At 41.9% G+C, this 23,675-nt stretch overlaps 1 protein-coding gene across 6 annotated transcripts in view; it reads left to right on the forward strand.

Annotated features, from left to right (window-relative positions):
- Positions 1-16,397: 16,397 nt before the first annotated feature.
- Positions 16,398-23,675, forward strand: part of DOCK7 (dedicator of cytokinesis 7) — a 217,597-nt gene continuing 210,319 nt past the window's right edge. For 2 of the 6 annotated variants that reach the window (XM_037043513.1, XM_037043528.1), the window contains exon 1: positions 16,453-16,768. In XM_037043513.1, coding sequence (XP_036899408.1) covers positions 16,731-16,768 — 38 coding nt within the window. In that variant the 5' untranslated portion in view covers positions 16,453-16,730. Of the gene's footprint in view, positions 16,769-23,675 lie in introns of all 6 variants that reach the window. The other 4 variants (XM_037043521.1, XM_037043538.1, XM_037043560.1 and 1 more) reach the window with 3 other exon arrangements.

Here is a 23,675-nt window from a genome sequence, read left to right on the forward strand (position 1 = left end):
TCCAATTCATCATTGGCGAAGGTGTAGAGTGTTTTGTGGCTGGATGACAGATTTACTTTTAAAAATCCAGATATGTTTCTATTATTTTTCTGATGCGTGCCTTCCAAGGTTCATTGGGTTTGGAGATTTTCATGTTTAGCTCAAATGAGTGATAAACTCCTATATCAATTTGTGACCTATACTGAAAAGTAACATAAACTGATTCAATTTAGATTGTGCTATTTGTTATGAGGACATTGTTTTCACGTTTTCCTTGCTGTCCTGAAAGTTTATATTTAGAATATTTTCTCGACAAAGCAACTATTTAGGTAAAAAGAAGGTAAGAATTTTCCTTTTCTCTGTTGGTAGTTTCACAGTTTTGCATCATTCTTTTTTTCTTTAAGATTTTTTTATTTATTTTTAGAGGGGAAGGGAAGGAGAGAAATATCAATGTATGGTTGCCTCTTGTGAGCCCCCTGCTGGGAACTGGCCTACAACCCAGGCATGTGCCCTGACTGGGAATCGAACTGCTATCCGGTGGTTTGCAGGCCTGTGCTCAATCCACTGAGCTACACCAGCCAGGGCAGCATCATTCTTAAACAAATCTACCCATTAACAACTACACAAGTGAAACCAGAATTAAAGAAATAAAACAATTCTTTTGTGCTCGCAAGTGGAAACAGTATGTTTTTACAAAGCACTAATGAGCAGTTTCTAAGATTATAAACACAGTTTATTAGAACTCCACACTTGAGCGTTCTATTATGGAGGGTTACACAAGGAGCCAGCATGTGCAGAACTGGAAGAGCCACTCACACTGGAAGCCAAGAGGATACATCAAATGTATGAAGTACATGACTGATAATGTGTATCTGGTACATCCAGACAACCAGGGATACTGTACTAACCGAATTCAGTTCGATTTCTGACATGAGCATAATAAAATCAAGTGATTTTCCCCCTACTCTTAACCAATATTGCTTAAAACAAAATGCTCTGTTATTGACGCCCAGGGAAATCAGGTTTTCAGATTGCTTTGCCTCTCACATCTTCTCCGCTTCCCCCCAGTGGGGATGACATGCTTACTGAAGTAATTTTGCTAATAAATATTAAAACTCTTTGAGTGACAAGCATCAAAAACTCAATTCAGAATGCCTTAAGCAAACATGTGAAATTACTGGCTTTCATTAGTCAGCATTAGATAACTTTAGGCACTTTAGGCTGGGTTCTCAAACCAATACTTTTCAATACGGGGTGACTCAAAAGTAGGTTTACAGTAGTTCATATGGGAAATAATATAATAATTAAATAATAGTGCAAGAATAAACTGTCTTGCACATCTTTACACTGTCTTTACACATCTTGTAAACTCTCTTTTGCCCCATCCTGTATAAATACAATAAAAGCCACAAATGTGGACCACATAGGTAATTTAAAATATTTTACTAGCCACACAAAAAAGAAAAAAACAGATGAAATTATTGTTGCTAATATATTTTATTCAGCTCAATATATCCAAAATAGTATTTCAACATGTAAACAATAGAAAATATTGATGAGAAATGTTCCATTCTTTTATTCATGCAAAATCTTTGAAATCACTGTGATTTTATACTTACATATAGCACATCTCAATTTACGCTCGCCATATTCCAAGTGCTCACTAGCCACGTGTGGCCAGCGACTACCATATTGGATAGTGCAGGTTAAAACAATGCATCAGGAAGGTATGTATATCTTGCCATTGCTCCACTCCACTTTTCTCTCTGTTGACCTCAGCACGCAGCCTCATCCGGCTAACTCTTAGTTATTCTCAGTTTTCATTTTTACAGTCCTGCCTATGGTGATCTTCTCTCCTACTCACCCTTATTTACTAGAGATGTGGTAGGGTATGAATGGGTGTTCTTTAACCCAAAGGTTCTGCAGGAAAGGATGCACCAGTACAAATTTATCATTATTGATAAGGGAAAACTCAGGCACTGATCCATACAAAAGGTAAGGTCTCACCAACTCCTGGCTCGGACTCCGACCCAGTCTCTTTCAAATGCATAGAGGACAGAGGGTTGGTTTTGCCATCTTCACAACAGAAGATAGCACCAGTTACAAAACAGGAAAGCTATGTCTACATTTAGAGGGAGAATCATTGTTGTTTATATTTGTGCTGCTGCAAGAAAATCGGGAATTATTTTTCTTTAGAGATTTGAAATATAGCAAATGCAACAGTGAACTCCAAAAGGGAAAAGGACGGGAATGAGAGTTGGGAGGGCTGGCATCAGAGCAGTAACAGAGGCTGACAGCTGTGCCGGGCATTGTGCTGAGCACTCCATAAACATTATATATTTAGTCTTCATATAACTTCATGATGTGTGTTATTGTAATTCCAATTTTACAGACAAAGAGATGAAACTTTTAGGGGAATTTTTTAAAGTTCCAAGGTGATAGTGTAAGTACGTCTCAGTTGCTGACCCCAAGTTGTTAACTACTATGCTATAAAGTCCTGTAGTAAGTGTGTGGCCAACTGTAATACATAGCATTTGATTTTATTTATTATAAGTGAATCTGCACGATACACAGAACCTCTGACTTAGTCATACCAATAGGGTTGCAAGTAGAGTTCAGATTTTCCCAGTGCTTGTAATACACGGGGCATTACTCACTGTGGTAAGAACAGGTGAGAAATCAAGAAGGGGCTTGGAAATAGGAGGCAGATGACAGGTAGTTACTAAATAGATTCAAAATAGTATGACTAATTATTACAAAAGCAACAGTAAATATAGCTGGTATTTATTGAGCACTTACTATGTGCCAAATCCCTGAATTATTTAATTTTATCCTCCCAACAGTCTATAAAACAGATGTTATTATTTCTTTCATTCAGGTTCCCTGAATTTTGGAAGTAATGGCTACATCATCTTATTATAAACCCCCAGCTTGTTCATCATTTCCCTTGGGAATTTCTTCATAATGCTCTTGAATAATTATTTATTTGTTTTTAGAGGGGAGAGAAACATTGATTGGTTGCCTCTCACACGTGCCCCAAACGGGGACTGAACCCGCAACCCAGGCCTGTGCTCTGACCAGGAATTGAACTGATAACATTTCCTTTTGTGTGATAACACCCAGCCAACTGAGCCATACAAGTCAGTGCTTGTATAATTTTTATTGTTCCTTGTCATTCAAAAATTTTCCTTCTTTGGCTTCTACGACATGACATTTCTTCTTTCTCCCCCTACTTCCATTGTCGCCTTTTCCTATCTTTTTCCTTGGTATTCCTTCTTCACTTTTCTCTTTTAAAATTTGGTTTCCGACTTCAGCCTGTTCTTTCTCTCAGCTCACACATTTCCCCTGCTCTCATATCTCAAGTAACATTTGCTTCCATATCTCAAATTTCCACGTCAATGCTGATGATTCCAAAGTTGGCCTAATGGATGGACATTTCTCCCCAAAGGCCCTACAATACACTTCGAACTCCATTTGTTCAAAACTGAATTCCTATCTCCCCCCTAAACTTCTTCTTCCTATGTGCTCTTACTTAGTAAATGTTATTCACCATCACCCACTCAGGTGCCCAGTTCAGAAACCTGGGCATTATCTTTTGCACCCCTCTGTCCTTCCCCTCTTATAACAAACTGATAACTGAGTCAACTCCCCCTACCAATTACCCCTCCACTTCTCTTCATTTCCACCCCAACTACCTTAGTTCATTTCTTTTCTTCTCTTACTTAGTATGGTAGAAACTGGTAGTTGTCCCCAAGAAAATTCATTATCCCTTTATTTATGGTAATAAGCCTGATTTTTGATTGGGCACATGGCCCCAGAGAATAAAAATTCTGGTTCTTGGCTATCCTTGTAGCTAAGCAATGGTCACGTGTATAAATTCTGGCTAATGGGATATGAGCTGCAGTGATGTAAAACTTCCATGTTTCTGTCTTTCAGGCTGTCCCCATAGGCGGTAGTGGGGAGCCATCTCGGAACACGCAGATGAGGACAACACCTCAGGGTCCGTGGCCTGGAACTGCTCTACCAGCCCTGGACTGCTTACGCCCAGACTAAATGAGGAATGCACTTTTATCTTGTGCATACCCGTTGTTTGGGTTCATGTTTCAGTAACCAGACTTATAGACTAATTAATACCCTCGGAATAACATAACAACCTTTTAGTCTTCCTGCCCCCACGTACAACTTCTCTTCGATTTGTTTTCTTCATTGCACTCAGAGTAATTATCGTGGGATTCAGATTTGATCTGATTGTCTTGTTCCCTGCCATCTTCCACTTAATCATGTCACTTCTTTCAGCGCGTCTTTTATATTCCATAGCCTGCCTACCAAGTCCACTTCCTTTAAATGGCCTCTGTTTTATTTGTCCACTTCTTATCATTGCCTACCTTGTGTGCCAAACCCAAATCACATAGAACCATTTGCCATTTCACAGACGAAGGCAAGCTCTCGTAGCTCAGTGCATGTGTGCACGTTGCTTACTCTGCCCTCCCTTGTCTCTGCTGGCTGGTTTCTGCTTCTAATTGAGGATTCAGGTCACCTCCTCTTGGAATTTCGTCTTGCCCACCAAGATTTGGTTATACTTCTCTCTTATGGATTCCCAAAGTATTTTAATCAAATAATTGATATATACTTGTCTATTTCCCTCTCCACCTATACCCTATCAACTTCCTGGACAGCAAGGATTATTTTCTCAATGATACTGTATTACCAGGCTTTATTACAGACCCTGGCACACAGTAGCACTCAAAACTATGTATTCGGTGAGTGAGTAAGTCAGTGAATGAATGAATACCATGGAGTCATGAAAATAGCATTTGAATGGAAGATACAGACCTGAGGTTTGAACCTGGTTCTGCCACTGGATGGTTTGAGCTAAAATTATTTCACTCCACTTCAGTTGAGCCAGATAAGCTCTCAGGTTCCTTCCCGGTTTATGATTTACAAATACATTATGTAGGAATAAGTAAAAGTATACAGACTTACAGAACTGACAACCTTAAGAAGCTAATTAATTTTTGTACTAAAAATATATTTTGAAAAAATTGTCAAATAAAAGTGAACTTTTACAGCAACATTTGAGTTATTTCTACTTACAGATTCTAAAGTATTTTTATAAAACCAATGCTTTTAATAAAACCTTTCAGAAATATCTATTATAATCACTGTTTGAGAAGTAGAGAATGTGAAATTCAGTGACATTAGGCGAAAAGGTTCCTGAGCCCGATTCCTGTGTGTGTGTCTGTGTGTGTGTGCTTCTCCGCACCAACAATTCTTAGACACCAGCTAGGTGTCCAAGAATTCATCTCTATTCTGACACAGTCTACCTGAAGCTAAAATCAGATTCCACAGGTAAAGGCCTCAGTCCCAGAAGACTGCCCTCACTTCAGATACCACTCAAAAGCCAAGGTTGTTATCTGTGCTTCTGATCAACAGGCTGTAAAAGGGAGGTTCCAACAACCCCTCCAATGTTGTTGCCTGAATTTCTGATTGGCTATGAAATCAAGGTTACCCCAACCCCGTCCTTGGAATTGATTAGTTTGCTAGAATGACTCACAGAACTCAGAAAAACCCATTTGTCCACTAGATTACTTATTTATTACAAAGGATCTAAAGGATACAAATCAATAGTCAAACGAAGAGGGTTAGATCCCAAACAAATGAGCTTCCGTTCTTGTGGATTTAGGGCGGGGCAAGGTGGCTAGTGGAAGCTTCCCCGGTTTTCCAACGAGGAAACTTTCTGAACCTCTCCTTTTTTTGTTGTTGTTTTTATGGTGATTGATTCAACTTCTATTCCATCTCTCCTCCCATTGCTTTTGTCACTCAGGAAATTCCAAGGGTTTTGGGAGCTGTGAGCCAGGAACTGTGGCTTGCAATTTCACAGTAGATCATTTATTAGAGCCGGCAGCAAAGACAGAAGCAGAGCCAGAATCTGACTCAGAACTGTTTTGATGGTGTTGGGGAGGGCAAGAATTCCTGCCTTACCCTTCTTTTTCTCTTAGGCTGAACTAACAATACAATTGACACAAGACCAAATTAACAGGACAAAACAACATTTTATACTTTTAGACAAAGGAAAAATAAAATGTTGAAAAATTAACAGGATGGAAGAAAAGTGCTCTCTAGAAAGGAATCTAAGCAAGACTTGGGTATTTGTGAGTGAGGAATCTAAATAAAGTTTGGTCCTGAGAAGGAGATTAATAAAGGGGGGCAGTGGGGTTTGTTTATACAGGCTCTTCAGCCCTAGATCTCTCAGAGCTGGTAATAATATTGTCTCTTTAGGCCTTGTGGAGGAGCAAGGGCACCTTTCCCAGGAGAGATTTATTTCCTGCATTCAAAGAGACAAGGAAGGTCAAGGTACCGTTTGGCACTGGCTGCTTGTCTAGTAATGTTATTTCAAAGTAATCAGTATGCCATTATGGGATATTTGGGGGCAACCTGTCTTGGGCCTCAACAATAAACTATTTATCCCAAATATCGTAAAACACTCATGTGATAATATAGAGCAAAACCAGTAGAGAGAGTAGTGAAATTTAAAACAAATTGTAGATGAATTAAAAGAGCAGATATCACAAATAAGGCATGAGATGACTTTCTATGTTAGAATCACGTAATGACGGGTTCGGTAGCGTTCTTAAGGGGTAATCATCTACTTTCCCCTCACCTTTAAGCAAGGCTACATCTAGTCCCTAAGCAGATCAAGTTACGCAGTTCTCTAAAGTATTTGAAAAAATAATAGTCTATAATTCTTTTTCATACTTGTCCAAGTACCATGTGATACTGATAATAGGGAATTTTTATTTATGATCATAATCACCTAGTTTTATCACTTTTAGTTCATAGCTGAGGAAAAGATGCCCAGGAAGGTTGCAGTTTGCTTAAAGTTGCACAGTAATATTGTGGCAGAGCCAGAACTAAGCCCCAGCTCCAACTGTGTCAAGAGGAATTGTGACTTTCAGAGCCTTCCCCGGTTCACTCCCCATATCTCTTGGTAAGGGTTCAATGTGGTCCCTGGGTCCCCAGCCAAGGTCTTATCTTTAAGGTCACAGACTGAACCGGTTGTTGCAATGACCCCGTCCAACCCAGGTTCCCATCCTTTCCTAGCTGTGGTAGGCAGAATTTTAAGATGGCCTCCCAAATCCCTGCCTCTGGTGTATATGTTCTGTGTAAGCCTTCCCCCAAGTGTGTGGGTGGAGCCTGGCTATACGATGAGATGCTCACTCAATTTGATAGGTGGCATTATGTAACAAATATATGACGGTGGTCACCTTTGGCCACATGGGGGTAGAAAACAATATACCAGCATTACATATTTAGTGATAAAATGGAAAGTTATCTGAGTGCAGCTTTCTCGGTTTTCCTTATTTCCACCTCCAAAATGCTGCATGGGTTTCTACCTTTTCCTTCCTCCCCAGATAGCACATAAAGGGTACGTCTTTCTCTCAAGGTTATCAGAAATGTCTCTGTCTCCCTGGCTACTGCGGCTCCGTTGGCTGGAGCATTGTTCCGGGCACTAACGGACATAGTTTTGATTCTGATCAGGGCACGTATTTAGGTTGCGATTCCATCCCCAGTCCAGGTGTGTATGGCAGGCAACCTATCAATGTTTCTCTCTCTCCTTCTGTTTCTCCATTTCCGTTTCTTTAAAAAGCAATTTAAAAGTGTCCTCGGGTGAGAATTTTTTTAAAAGTGTCTCTCATATTTAAAATTTTTATTTTTCCTCTTACTTCTCTACAAACTCTTACTTACTTTTCTACCCAACAGAACTTTGCCATGACTCCAAATCTTGAACTTTGGTGCTTCTTCTTTCCTCCCTCCCTCCCTCTCTCCCTCCCTCCTTCTTTGTTTCTTTTCCTCTTTTTTCTTTCTTTTTTCTTTCGTTCTTTCTTTCACTCCTCATTCTTTCTCTCTCTCTCTTTCTGTGCCAGACCTGTTTTTTCCAGATCTACCTACCGTTCCTAAACAACACTAAACTCAGCTGGGCCCAGTTCCAGAATCAATAACTCCTAGCAGGTTTCAGACCCCAGGCCACTGAAATCAAATAACAGCACCACAGGGCACCACTGACACTGGCTCCAAGTTGGCCCCTGAGCCAACATTTCTTCTACTTGCTTTATTTCCTTAACCCCTGACCGCGTGGACCTTTTAGTCTGGCCACATGACAGAGTCACTCTGTGAGCTTTCAACTCTCTTTCTTCTCTGATCAGCAGGTTGTCTGCTCCCTTCTGACATCCTAATAATTTAGGCCTTTTTTTTCTATTCTTTTTTTTCACTTACAAAGAATGATACAATGAATTCCAACAGTCCCATCAACCATCTCCAACCATTATCAACATAAGCCCAATGTTAGATGATTATTTTATTTGTGTGGCCATAAACACATGGCATTAAATTTATCATCTTAACATTTTTAAGTGTAAAGTTGAATGGAGTTAAGTATATTCACAGTGTTGTACAACAGATCTTTGGAACTTTTTCATGTTTTAATATCAAAACTTTATACCCACTAAACATTAATCATATTAGATTGTTTTTAAAGAAAATCCCAGAACTTACATAACTTAATTAATAAATAATTTAGTATGTGTCTTCAGGGATAAAAGTCTCTCCCTCCCCTTCTCTTGTGGTACAACCACAAAACCCTTATCACACCTAAATCAAGGTTTCAACCGGATGACATACTGAGCAGGAGGTAACTGTAAGAGGGTTTATTTGAAGGTCGTAGGTATAGGGAAATCAGTGTATAATGCAGTAACCTAGGGTAAGTAGCTAAGTTGATGCTACCTGCAAGCCCATAGGGCTAAGGAAAGGAAATGGTCACCAGAACCTAGAAAGAGAAAGAGTTTAGGGAGTTGGCCGTCCTGAAAGATGCAATGTCATTTGGCCTAGAGACACAGCAAGCAAGAGGTGTCCATGCAGGGAGGGAGGCAGGGGACTCATACCCTGATATGACTCTCCTCCCTCTTACAGTTTTCTTGCTGGTATTTCTCACTGGCCAAGTCCATCTAACAGATAAAGGGCATGGGAGCCCTGCTATTATAGCTCATGCAGGTGGGCCTTCTGGAGAAGCAGGGTGGAGACTCTATTGAGAGGAACAAATGGAAGATATCCAGAAAATAACAATTCTTATCATCTCTTAATACATAGTCAGTGATCAGAATTTTCTGACTGTTTCACAAATGCCTTTTATTTTAAAGTTGGTTTGGTTTTTTTGGACCCAGAAAATGCTATATGTTATATTTGAGTTGGTATGTGTGATAGTTAATTTTATGTGTCACTTTGATCGGGTCACCAGGAGGCCAGGTAGGTGGTCGAACATTACTTTGTGTGTTCTTTGTAAGGGTGGTTTGGGTGAGTTTCATATTTAAATCAATAGACAGTAAAGCAGATGACCGTCCTCCCCAAGGTGAATAGGCCTCGTCCAATCAGGTGAAGGTGGGAATAGAACAAAAAGGTGGACCTTCCTCTGAATAAGAGAAATTCCTCCTAGTGGCCTTTGAGTTGGGGCATCATTTTCTTCCTACCTCCAGATAACTCAAAATGAAATGTTGGCTCTTCCTGGACCTTGAGCCCACTGGCCTTTGGACTGCGACTACCAGTACTTTTCCCAGCTCTCCTCGTTCTTGTGCCTTCTGACTTGGACTAGAACTATTACATCATCAGCTCTGTGGGTCTCCTGTTTGCCAACTGCAGATCTGGAACTCAGATTCCGTTTCTGTGTGAGCCAATTCCTTATAATAAGTCTTTCTCTCTACCTATTGGTTCTGTTTCTCTGGAAAACCCTAATATAATATATTAGGCTAATATAATATATCTCAAGTTTATTTTACTCTTTTTAGATGATAACTTTATTGAGATATGATTCAACAAGAAATATATATTTGGTTTTTGTCCTTGAGTCCTGATGTAGATCTAAAAGCCTTAGAATTTTTGAGTGATGGAAGTGACAGGAGCACCTTTTGTTATTTATAACAGCCTCCTTTCAACCATGTCTGAGTTTATGCAAGTGAGGTGACTCTTGGTGGGGCCCAAGATAGCTTTAGGATGGGGGCTGCTTGCCAGAGGAACCAACCTTGTGATTAGAGGGTTGGAAGTTTCAATCCCATCACAGATTTGTTCAGAGAGGAGGGGTCAGAATTGAGTTCAATCACCAATGGCCAATGATTTAATCAATAGTTCCTACATGATGGAACCTTCATAAAACCCTCTAGGTGATGGGGTTTGGAGAGCTTCTGAGTTGATGGATACATTCATATGCTGGAAGACTGGTGTACCTAATTCAATGGGAATAAGGCAGAATAGTAAGAAGCTAGGAAGATTCCCTGGCAAGTGGAATAGGGAAACTGAGACACAGCTGAACACAATGGCCAGCTAATTCCCTGAACCTGTCCCCAAGGTTCCCTTTTCTCTGACTTCCCAGTCAGCTAAGGCAGCCAGCTGAGGCTCTCTTTGTTGCTTCCTCTATGCTAGGCCCTTCCTTGTTTCCCTGTCCCCAGCTTTAATAAATGCACCCCAGAGTCACCTGGACTTGCGTTGTGAAATCTTTCCTCCACAAAGTCAAGGACCCACGCACTACAGCTGGTTCTAGGCAGACCCACGCAGGGCCAGGTCCCTTGTTCTGTGTTATGCACAAAAGCTCCTGTGCTGGGAACTTTCTGCACCTCATTCTAATACTGCTTTATCTGGCTGTTTATTCCTACCGTTTATAGTGAGCTAGTGATAATTAAATTGTCTTCCTGTGTCCTGTGAGCCATTCTAACAAATTAATGAAGCCAAGGAGGGGATCTCGGGAACCCACTGAATATAGAAGTGGTTGGTCAGAAGTACGGATGGCAACTGGCATCTGAGGTGAAGGCAGTCTTCTGGAATTGAGCCCTTAACCTGTGGGGTTCTACGCTAACACCAGCTAGCATCAGAATTAAATTGAATTATAGGTCACCTAGTTGGTGTCCAGAGAGTTGAAGTGGTTGGTGTGGGGAAAAAAACTTAAACGTTAGGTGTCAGAAGTGTTATGAATAAAAACAGTTCAAGATATGACTTGCATATCACACAATTCACCTATTTAAAGTATATAATTCATAGTTTTCAGTATAGTCATAGAATTGGGCAACCATCATAATTAACTTTAAAATGTTTTCTTTCTTTTTTTAAAAAAAGACTTTATTTATTTATTTTTAGAGAGGGGAAGGGAAGGAGAAAGAGAGGGAGAGAAACATCAATGTGTGGTTACCTCTTGAGCACCCCTTACTGGGGACCTGGCCCACAACCCAAGCATGTGCCCTGACTGGGAATCAAACCAGCACACTTTTGGTTCACTGGACTCTGCTCCATCCACTGAGCTACACCAGCCAGGGCTAGAATATTTTCATTACCTCCAGAAGAAGCACTGCACCCATTAGCAGTCATTTCCCATTCTCCCTTCCTCTCAGCCCCTGGGAACCACTAATCTATTTCCTGTCTCTATGGGTGTCTATTGTGGACATTTCATAAAAATGGAATCATACAACTTATAGCCTGTCTGACTTCTTCCATTTAGCAGAATGTTTTCAAGGTCCATTCATGTTGTAGCATGGTCCAATAATATCCCATTGTATGGATATGCCATATTTTATCCATTCATCTGTTGGTGAGCATTTGGGTTGTTTCCATTTGGGGGCTATTATAAGTAGTGCTGCTATAAACATTCATATAAAAGCTTTTGTGTGAACATGTATCTTCATTTCTCTTGGGTATACACCTATGAATGGAATTGTTGGGTCATAGGGTAACTATGTTTAACATTCTGAGGATCTGCCAAGACTATTTTCCATAGTGGCTGCACTATTTTACCTTTTTCTATGAGCCATATACAAGGGTTCTGATTTCTCAATCTCTTCATCACTATATCTGTCCCCTTGACTCTTGTAATCCTAGTGTATGTGAAGTGGTATCTCACTGAAGGTTTGATTTGCATTTTCCTGGTGGCTAATAATGTCGAACATCATTTCACATGTGCTTTGGCCATTTGCATATCTTCTTTGGATAAATATCTATTCAATTTATTTGTCCAATTAAAATTTGTTATTTCTTTTTTTGTTATTGACTTATAAAAGTTGTGGATATAGTCTAGAGAAAAGTTTATTGGATAAATGGTTTGCAGAGATTTTCTCCATTCTTTGGTTTACTTTTTCACTTTCTTGATGGTGGCGTCTTCTGAAGCATGAAAGTTTTAAATTTTGATGATGTCCAATTTACCTTTGGTTGCTTGTGCTTTTATTTCATTTTTAATATTTAAAAGAAATTCCTGGCCATTTATTTTGTTGAAGAAACCAGGATATTTTGACCTGTAGGATTTCCTGTATTTTCCATTTTGCTAATTGCAATCCTAGGGTCTTGCTTTATTTCTTTCTTTTTTTTTTTTTAAAGATTTTTATTTATTTATTTATTTATCTTTAGAGGGGAAGGAGAGAGGGAGAGAAACATCAATGTATGGTTGCCTCTTGTGCGTCCCCTGCTGGTAGTTGGCCTGCAAGGAACTGACCTGCAACCCAGGCATGTGCCCTGACTGGGAATCGAACCACGATCCTGTGGTTCGCAGGCCGGCGCTCAATCCACTGAGCTACGCCAGCCAGGGCGCTTTATTTCTTCTATTTTCTATAAAGTGAGAATTAGATCTAGAGGCTTGATCAGATTTGGGTTCCAGTGTCTACCTGGAACATTTCATGGGTGGTGCTGTGTATATCCTAAATATCTCCTCTTTACATCACGTGAGACGGAACATACTAACTAGTTGACTTTTGTATTGGTGATGCTAAGATTGACCAGTAGGTTCTATTCTCATTGGTCTGAACTAACCATACAAAATTCTCCAAAAGGCTCTTATTTAGTGGTTTATCAGCTGTACTCATTTGATGAGTACTGCTGTCCAATAGAGCTTTCTATGATGATGGAAATGTTCTAGTTGTACGTTATCCAATATGGTAGTCTCTAACCACATGTGGCCATTGAATACTCGAAATATGCCTAATATATCTGAAAAATAAGTTTTAAACCTTATTTAATTAATTTAAATGTAAATGGTCACATGTGGCAAGTGGTTACTGAATTGGATGGTACTAGCCTGGATTCATTATTTCACCAGTGGTGGCATTACTTTTTCATTAGCTAGAATTCTTCTATACAAACGTTCCCTTATCAAATCTGACCACCTTGATACACAGCTCCTCTGGAAAGGCATACTGTGGGCCTGTTTTTTATCTATTTATTTTTAGTGCAGAGACGGGGAAGAAAAACATTGATGTTCAAGAGAAACATCGGTCAGTTAGAACTGGCAGTCTTCAGCCGGCACCCAACCCACTGAACCACATCAGCCAGGAATAGGCCTCTTTTAAAGTGGACACTGAGCCTGCTTTTATAGACACTTTTTATTGGGGTAGCCTGGCCTTTTGGTCCTTCGCAGCTCTGTAAAGCACCAGAACTATGAGGGGTAAATACACTCTATTCTGGTAGGATTGCAATTGTAGTCTATGCATCACTTCCAGGGGGGTCTGGAATAGATACTATTGGTGTCCCCTCTTTCTCCCCCAATGCTCATCTTTGATTTGTGCTGCATGTGTGGTGGACAGTTGTGCACCCAGATGGCTTTCCAAATGAAGTACCTGCCGTATCTCTCAGGAGTACAGAATGTTAATGTCCCCAGGATCAGCCTTCAACCAAGGAGTTTAGAAGTCATTAGCTAAACACTCAACTTCAGAGGGACAATTCAGGTGCACACTATACAATTCAGGATCCACAAACTTTTAACAGGGTAAACATAGAGTTAAATTTCCTGTTTTCACTGCCATATGAAAAACGAACATCCTAGTGATAGCCTAGTCTTTAAATGAAGCTGAGAACTGATGCTATCTAGAACTTGTGGATCATCCTCAATTTTTCCTGTGTTAGTAGTTAACATACATTTTACTTGTTTATCTCTTCAGCCAGACTCTAAAATCTTTGAGGACACAAATAGTGTTGACTAAATAAAGGCTTCTATCAAGTAAGACTCTTTCACTTGCTAATGACAGAAAACTGAATGAACTCAAATTGGCTTAAAGCAAAAACCACAAACCAAAACCAAACAAAACCTGGGCACCTTATTACTTCATGTAATTTCAAAGTCCAAGGAGCAAGTCATCTTACAAGGAGCTCATTTCTTTCTCATGGTTTTCAGTTTTTGCTCTCCTCTTTGCTATGTTTGGCTTCACTCTCAGGCAAATGAGATGGAGGCCCCTGGTACAGCACATGTAATTTTTAGCTTTGATAGAACCCAGTTGTCTTAGCTTCACTCACGTGCCTATCTCTAAACCAGTTACAGAAGTCAGGGGAATGTGCTTCTCTGCTTCTCAAGGCCTAGGCCACACACATTCATCCTTTAAACTGGGAGGGCGTGGCGGTTGGAGTGGGGATCAGTTCCATGGAAGTATAGTGGGTGGAGACCAGTGTATGTGTGTGTATGTGTAGGGGGTAGCATGGCAAACAGATGCTGGCCAGCCAATGCAATTCCACTCTCACTCCCTTTGTTGAGTTCCAAGCAATTCCCTGGGATTGGATGCCTGTGGACATGGATATCTACCCAAATTGGACTTGTCTGTGACTGCCAGCTCTCCCCTAGAAGTGGGGGCATAGAAGTGGAATGCTCCTAAAACTCAGTGTGTCCTGCTTACAGCTTGGTCCTGCAAACCCTTCTCCCACTCTGAATGTTCCCAGCAAGCTGCACAGTGCATGTAATGTCCTTCCAGACACTTTGGCAGCTAGTGAGTCATGTATACAAAGAACTATTCAAAACAGAGTGCGGTCAGTTCTTCAACAGAGTAGTGAAAAGATGTTTGGAGAACAGAGATAAAGGCATACAACATCTGGCTGGGAGCTGGGGAGCAGACAACCGATTCAGGGACTATCAAGCACCCAGAACAAGCTGAAGTGTAATGATGAGTAATGATAATAACAGCAGCTAATACATATAGTACTTACCATATGTCCTGTTCTAAGAACTTTACATGAATTAACTCTGTGAATCCTCACTATAGTCTTTCAAGTAGGTACAATTATTTCCCTCATTTTAGAGTTGAAGTTAGGTAATTTGCCCAAGGTTACATAGTAAGGAAGTGGCAGGATAAGACTGGGTTTGTATATGGAGGGTCTGAAAGGCCTGGATGCAGTGTTAGCCTTGACTCACAGTTCTTTCAGCAGCTGTTTCATCGTTCCCAACGGACTCAAACTTCCTGAGAGCAGGACTGAGTCTAGTGCACCTTTGCTTTCTCTAGAACACTTAGGTGGGCTCCACACTTAGTTAGAAGCTACATACATAGCCTCTTTGAATAGACTGTCTTTACTGGAATGAACATCTTTGTAGGAAATAGATGAATGAAATCTTTCACACTGGCCAGAACACTGGACAGGAAGCTACGGCTCTGACTAATTGAAGTATTCACCTCTGACTCAGTGTGTGACTCCGGGCAAATAACCTAATGGCTGAATGCTACAAAGTTTCCAGCTGTAAAAGAGGAAAACAAGTATCCAACGTACTTCATAAGGACACAGTGAAGATACAGTAATAAACACATATATTAAATTCTTGCTGTACTTATGAGGGAAGGTACAAGAAACCGAGATATTTTTCTTCATTTCACTATAACTTCACTATGCAGCAAATATACCTTAGGAGCTAAACGATCTAGACACCATGGGATTACAAAAGAACAATAAAATGATTTCTGCTAGTCCCTATTTAATAATCGGATTTAATGGGCAAGATCAAGTTAGAGTGGTAGACATAGAAATTATTTGGTAGAATGTGAAATTGGGAAAGTACATGGAGCTCACTTCTTCCAACATGTACAAATAGAAAATGAAATCTAAAAGAGGGAAGTAATAGACCCAGGAGGAGTGCTATCAGAGAAGAGGTCTAGGCTCTGGGTTTGCAAGTCAGTCGAAGAGGTTACCATCTGCGTGACCGGGGCCAGTGCTTAGCTTCTCTGAACCAATTCCTTCTCTCGAAAATAGTGGTAACTTGCTTCAGAGAGCTGTTGTGAATTTTAAGTAACACCATGGGTGTAAAACTTGAATCTAGGGCCTAAGCACCACAAGTCAACTTTTATTAGTTACTTCAGTAGGAGAAAGGTCTTTCCTGGCTCTTTTTCTTTAACACAAGCCATTCTCTCTCCAGTCAGACCCCATTCACGCGGTGGAAACACAACAAAAATGTGTTTTCGGTTAACAGGTCGAAGATGGGCGCTGCAGGAAGCCGAACCGAGCCATCCCGGGCGGCAGAGCACAGCACCCCCTCGGCAAAGTCCATCTTCCATTTCCTTCCCTCTTCCTTTTCGAAAAGGAACCCCCCCACCCCCCCGCCCCCGCTAGGTCGCTGGTCCCAGTCTCGCTTCTCCCTCCGTCTTTGTAGGGCGCGCGGGCCACAGCAGGGAGGCGGCCCGGGCTGCGGTCGGCCCCCCCCACGCCCCATTCCACCCCGCGGTTCCCGCCCGCCGCAGCGGCGTTCCGGAGCCTGCGCTCCCGCGGGGGTTGACACACGGTGGGGGGGGAGAAGCGGTTTCTGGTTGCGCTTCTCTCAGGAGCTTTACGGCAGGGCTCGTTCCCGGCACCGGCCGCCAGCCCCAGCCTCCAGAGTCCGGAGCTGGGACTGGAGGAGGCCGCGAGGGAGGGAGCGCGAGCGAGGAGGCACGCGCCCGCTGGTCCGCGCCCAGACCGCCGCCGCCGCCGCCGCCTCCTCAGCAGCCATGGCCGAGCGCCGCGCCTTCGCTCAGAAGATCAGCAGGTAAAGCTCGGGCGCGGGGCGTCCCTCCGCAGCCGGAGAAGGAGCCGGAGAGTCCGGCAGGGCAGGGCCTAGGAGGCGGGTGGGTGTGGCGACGCGGTGCCGGGGATCCCGCGGCCTGGCCTGCGGCTGGGCGGAGGGGCTCGCGGCTGGGGCGGCCGTCGCCGAGGCCTCGCACGGCCCCCGAACCCCGGCCCTCACCCTCGCCCGGCCCGGGGACCTACGGAACCCTGGGCGCCTGCCTCCGCCACCCCTTTGGCGGGCCGGGCCTGGAGTTTCGCAGCGGCTTACAGAAGGGCGGGTGGGGGAGGCTCCCCGGCTGGCCGGCCGACCGACCGGCGCTTCCCAAATTCTTTGTGTCCTCCCCTCTGGCGCCGGGGGGGAGCCGCGACGCCGGGCCCCTCGCTCTCCCCGCCCACTCCCCGTTGGCCCTCGGGAGGGTCCGGGGGTCCGCCCTCCGCTCCACCCCAACAAAAGGAGCGGCGCGCGGCGGGCTCCTGGCCGGCGGGAGGCCACCCCTCCTTCGCGCCGCGTTCCCTTTTTGAGAAATCTGACAGCGGCTCTCTCTGCACCCAGGGGCCCAATTCACCGTGGGCTGGTGCACCCAGAATTTAGGACGTACGGCCAAAACGAAAAGTTGAGAACCCGAGGTCTGCACCTTCGCGGTGCAGCTGCGGAATGTGCGACGCATTGTGGGCTGAAGCTCGGTGTTGGTGCCGTGGGAGTTGCAGCGTGCCCGTGTGTGTGTGTGTGTGTGTGTGTGTGTGTGTCCGCACGGCCGGGCCGGAGGGACGGCGGGCAGCGCTCTTTCTGCACCGGCCCTCGCGCTCCGGTTTTAGGGGTCTGGAAGTGAGCGAGCGATGGAGGTGGAGGTTCCCCAGGCTTTCACCTATTTGTGGTGTGCCGATTGCCACCTTTCTCGCCCTCCCCACCCGCTCAAAACTAAAAGTTGAATTATTGTCGAGGATTGTATGTGTAGAATTTCTTTGTAGAATATACTAATGGATAAGACAACGTTTTTGGTTTTAATGAGACCATATTTCTATGAATTATGATGTCCTAAGAAAAGAAACATTCAGATTTTTTTTTACAATTGTAATTTTTGCGGCTCTGGATCTTTTTAGTTTAATGACATTTCTTAAAGAATTTTTGGACCTTCCAAACAGGTCCCTTTCTTAACTGCCTGAATTTCCATAACCTAACATTTCTTTGATTTAAGCTCGGCTTATTTTTTTTCTTTCGAGTTTAGAACACATACTTGATCTTCTTAAGAGGGAAAATAGCAAGTGCTAAAGAGCACGGGCTCTCGTGTCAGACTGTGACAGGGGTTCAGATCCCTTCTGTTACTTTCTCATTTACCACCTTGGTCAAATTGTTTAAACTCTCTTAAGTTTTACTTTCCTCATCTGGAAAATGGGTATGATAGCGGTGCTCAAATTATAGAGTTGTTGTGAAAATGGAAATCCCCATCCCTTTTGGCCCCAGGGCGGGTTTCATAGAAGCCTGAGAGGGAGGGTGGCTCTCCTGCTGGTTTGGTGGCGGGTGGGCAGGAGGCGGAGCTCAGGTGAGCTTTGCTTACTTGCATCACGGTTCCTAACAGGCCGCTGCCTAACAGGCCGCTGGCAGCCAGCCGGTGGATTGGAGACCGCTGGTGTAAAGTGTTTATAGCATAGTGCATGGTTTATAATAACTATCATTGAACACATAATAATTTGTATATTCTAGGGAGTTGTGATAGGTTTAATAAAACATTATTACTTTTTTTTTGTAAAACAGTTCAGTCTTTTTTTCTAAAGACAGTGCTGGTTTTTAAAAATGTATTACTTGACATGTGTGCTTAGCATTAATTTCTCTTTAATGTAACCAGAAGTTAACCTCTGAGAACATTGCGCTGATCAAGAATGTGCACATTAGGCAGTTAGATATAAAATATATCTAATGTCTAGTCCTCCGTCTGTGGAGTTTGTAGTCAAATGGGACAGGACAACAACACACACACACACACACAGACACACACAATCGGTTTTGCAAAACAGCACTAAATTCAAATTAATATAGCCTTGTGAAGTTGTAAAGTTAAGGCAATGGAAACAAAGAGCCATGTGTTTATTATAGAGATACAAGATAGACATGGCAGTGATTGGTTGGATATAGAGGTGAGAAAGACTAAGAAGTCTGGGATGACCTCCAGGTTTCTGACTTGGGAAATTGGGTGGATGGTGGAGACAATTATTGAGGTAAGGTAGAGAAGAAAATGTGTGAGGGTGGAAATGAGGTATAATGGAGATGATGATTTAGTTCTGGGCATGTTGACTTTGAGGTACTCATGGAGCATTCAAAGAGAAACATCTACTAGGTCATTGGTGTACATATGAAGTGCAGAAGAGAGAGATTGGGCTGAAAATCTAGGTTTGGGAGTCTTCAGCAAGTTGGTTATAATTGAAGCCAGAGGAGTAGATGAGAATCCAGGAGAAGTGTACAGACTTAACTTGGAGGGAAGACCAAGGGACAGAACTGCTATAGATGGTGAAATGTCTGCTTATTGTGAATGAAAGGTACTTTCTTCCTTGTTGCCAAATACAGCTGAATAATACTTATGAGTAAATTCTTGTTTTGCTTCTTAGTTTCTTACTGTAGGAAGAATAGCACAAACTTTGGAGCAAACTGCCTAGTTTGACATCCTAGCACTGTTCTTCATTGAGTAAACTTGGGCATGTTACTTCACCTCATTATGCCTTATTTTCCCTACCTATAAAATAGGATAACAGTAGAAACTGCCTTCTAGGGCTGTTGCAAAGGTTAAAACAAATCAATACATGTAAAGTGCTCAGAACAGTGCTTTTTAGTAATGCCCAGTATCAACTATTTTTTATTATTACAGTATTTATAGTAGAGGTTTAGGACCTTTTCTGGGTAGAGATAATCCTTTTTTATCATGTGCATATATGGACTTTGTTGCTCTGTGAAAATGCTGTTGTTACTTGGAACCTTTTTTTTTTTTTTAAAGCTTTATAATGGTCAGAAACTTTTACCTAAAAAGAATTATGCTGATTTCTTTCCTGGCTCAGTTATTCCCTGACCATTTGCTATTATTTTAGTGCTGTTATTGTTTTGGAACTGTGATTTGGTAATTTCTCCAAGGTCTTTACACTGTATCACTGATTGTACCTGTCACTGTACCTCAGCTCATCCTAGAAAGCAGCACGTGCATTTTGTCCACATCAAGTATTGCCTCTTGTCTCCCTGCTTCCTGAGAACAAGGCATGTGCATTGTTAACCTTTATAATCACCTCCAGCAAATAACAGGTACAATTTTTGGAATGTTGATTATAATGAATGATCTAGGATTTTGTTTGGATTATTTTGTCCTGTGACATGATATTCTGCAGTAGTGAGGAGTACTTGTAAATACTTTTTTATTGCATTCTTATTTTCATAACCCAGAGAGGCAGAAGAACATAGTAAAAAGGAATACAGGCATCAGGGAACATTGTACAGGCTGAAATTCTGCTTATACAGTATTACATAATAGCTATATAATTCTGGGCAGTTGATTTAAACTCTCTGTCTTCATTTCTTCATCAGTAAAATGGGGATGATTGACTCCATAAGGTTAATATGAGGACTAAATGAATTAATACATGTAAAACATTTAGAACTGTTCCTGAAACATAATAACCATTCAAAAAATTGTTAGCTGCTGCTATTCTTATTCCTATGCTATTTTCTGTTATTATTCTTTCTATAATCCAGGAATTGAGGTTTATGGAACATGAGATTATTTGCCTAAATTGGGACTTCAAATCCTAGTCCTCTGATTGCAGGTCTTACACTTTTATTCAGCTGTATTTTCTTTCTGCAAAATATTTTCTGGAGTAGTTCCAGATTTCCTAACAGTGCCACTGTTAGCATCTCAAAAGGTTACCCTTGCCTTCTGAGTCTTGTTTTTGTTAATTCAGTATCATTTTTGTTGCCTAAGAAGCAGAATTTAATGGAAGGCTTCATCAGATCTTTATTTCTGAGGAAATTTAGCATGAGTAGGGTTTCCTAGATATAGGCTTATTTATAAACTCAATTGTTTTTAGTCTTGAACCACTTTATAACTCTGACTAGATAGGCCCAATCTTTCAGTCTGCTGAATCTACTTTGTTCAGTTCATTATCTTACTCCTGATCAAAGTAAATCCTTTCCAGTTAGTATCAACTACTTCATTGCTGCCTTTACTTTTTAAAAAAATCACTTTATTAAGTATATTTTATTCATTATGCGGTTACAGTCGTCCCATCCTTTTTTTCTCCCCTTGATGCCCCCACCTGGTGCCGCCATTCCCTCCAGCATTCCCCGCCTCAGTTCTTCATGTCCACGGGGCATACATTGTAAGTTCTTTGGCTTCTCCATTTCTTATACCATTCCTAGCCCCCCTCCCCGCCCCGTCTACTTTGTACCTACCAATTATACTTCTTATTCCCTGTACCTTTCTCCCCATTCTCCTTCCCCCCAAGCCCCTCCCTGCTGATAACCCTCCATTTCTGTAATTCTGTTCCTGTTCTAGTTATTTGCTTAGTTTGTTTTCACTTTTGTTTTTATATTCATCTTGTTGATTGTTAGGAGTTTGTTGTCATTTTACTGTTCATAGTTTTGATCTTCTTAGATTAGTCCCTTTAACATTTCATATAATAAGTGTTTGGTGATGATGAACTCCTTTAACTTGACCTTTTCTGGGAAGCACTTTATCTGCCCTTCCATTCTAAATGAAAGCTTTGCTGGATAGAGCAATCTTGGATGTAGGTCCTAGCTTTTCATGACTTTGAATACTTCTTTTTTAGCCCCTTCTTGCCTGCAAGGTCTCTTTTGAGAAATCAGCAGACAGTCTGATGGGAACTCCTTTGCAGGGAACTCTGCTTCTCTTTAGCTGCTTTTAAGATTCTTTATCATTAACCTTTGACATTTTAATTATGATGTATCTTGGTATAGTCCTCCTTGGGTCCAGTTTCTTTGGGGCTCTCTGAGTTTCCTATATGTCTGTTTCCTTCACCAGATTGGGGAAGTTTCCCTTCATTATTTTTTCCAAATAAGTTTTCAATTTCTTGCTCTTCCTCTTCTCCTTTTGGTAGCCCAGTGATTTGGATTTTGTAATGTTTAAAGTTGTTTCAGAGGTTCCTAAGCCTGTCCTCATTTTTTTGAATTCTTGTTTCTTCATTCAGTTCTGGTTGAATGTTTATTTCTTCCTTTTGTTCCTAATCGTTGATTTGAATCCTGGTTTCCTTCCCATCACTGTTGGTTCCCTACATATTTTTCTTTATTTCACTTTGTATAGTCTTCACTTCCTTTATTTTGTATTCATACTCAGTCATTTCTGTGAGCATCCTGATTACCAGTTTTTTAAAAGGTTTTATTTATTTATCTTTAGAGAGAGGGAAGGGATGGGGAAAGACAGAGGAACATTGATGTGTGAGGAATACATTGATCTGTTGCCTCTCGCACACTCCCAACCTTGTGGGGACCTTGCCCACAACCTAGGCATGGGCCCTGACTGGGAATCAGACCTGCGACCTTTCTGTTCAGAGGCCAGAACTCAATCTGCTGAGCCACACCAGCCAGGGCTGATTATCGGTGTTTTGAACTGTGTATCTGATAGGTTGGCCATCTCCTCATCACTTAGTCTTTTTTCTGGAAATTTCATCTATTCTTTCACTTGGGTCATATTTCTTTGTCTCAGCACACCTGTTAAGTTGTAAGGGGTGGAGCGGAGCCTTAGGTATTCACCAGGGTAAGGCAACCCACTTCATGCTTTGTGGTGCTGCATGTGGGGTAGGGGTCAAAGTGGGAACAGTGCTTGCTGCTGAGCTCTGTCTTTAATTTCAAGAGACTGGATGTTTCTCTTGCCACCACAACCTCTACAGGTTTTTAAAAAATATATTTTATTTATTTTTAGAGAGAGGGGAAGGGAAGGAGAAAGAGTGGGAGAGAAATATCACTGTGTGGTTGCCTCTCTTGCGTTCCCTACTGGGGACCTGGCCTGCAACCCAGGCATGTGCCCTGACTTGGAATTGAACTAGCAACCCTTTGCTTCACAGGCCAGCGCTCAATCTGCTGAGCTACACCAGTTAGGGCACAACCTCCACAGGTTTTTACTGCCAGAGATTCTGAGGCTGTTTTGCCTGTGCTGGAACCCTGGGCTACATGGGCTGTCTTGCTCCCCAGTTGTTCCTTCTGGTTTAGCCACGTAGGAATGTGGGATCATCCAGTCCACCAGCCCCCACCTTGCCACGCATCCTCTCCACCCCAGCGGCCCGTCTCCACCCCTCCTACCAGTCTGGATGAATGTTTCTTTAACTCTTTGATTGTCGGAGTTCCATATAGCTTGATTTTCTGACAATTCTGGTTGTTTTTTGTTTTTAAATTCATTTTTTCCTACTTTTGGTTGTGTGAAGAGGTGAAGCATAACTATAAGTAGCATAACTATAAGATGGAGGTATAAGTACCTCCATCTTGGCTGGAACTCCAAAATCACTTTGGACATATACTTTCCCTGACCTTCTGTGTTACTCATCTCACTAACTCTTATTGCTAAATATCTAACCTATTTCTTGCTTCTGAGCTGCAGAGTAGTGTTAAAGGGAGACTAAAACAGTCCAAAGTTGATCTTTTATTAATTAATGGTTTCTCACTTGAAGTTTACTCCAAATCATTTCTCTTATTTATCATCTTTGTTTATTTATCATCTTTGTTTCCCTACACCATCTTTTTTTTCATAAAGATTTTATTTATTGATTTATATATCTTTAGAAGGGAAGGAGAGGGAGAGAAACATCAATGTATGGTTGCCTTTCGTGTGTCCCCTGCTGGGAGTTGGCCTGCAGGGAACTGGACTGCAACCCAGGCATGTGCCCTGACTGGGAATCGAACC

This window comes from Sturnira hondurensis, unplaced genomic scaffold (genome assembly GCF_014824575.4).
Source record: "Sturnira hondurensis isolate 20B ecotype Veracruz unplaced genomic scaffold, ASM1482457v3 Scaffold0000648, whole genome shotgun sequence".
Taxonomy (NCBI): Eukaryota; Metazoa; Chordata; class Mammalia; order Chiroptera; family Phyllostomidae; genus Sturnira; species Sturnira hondurensis.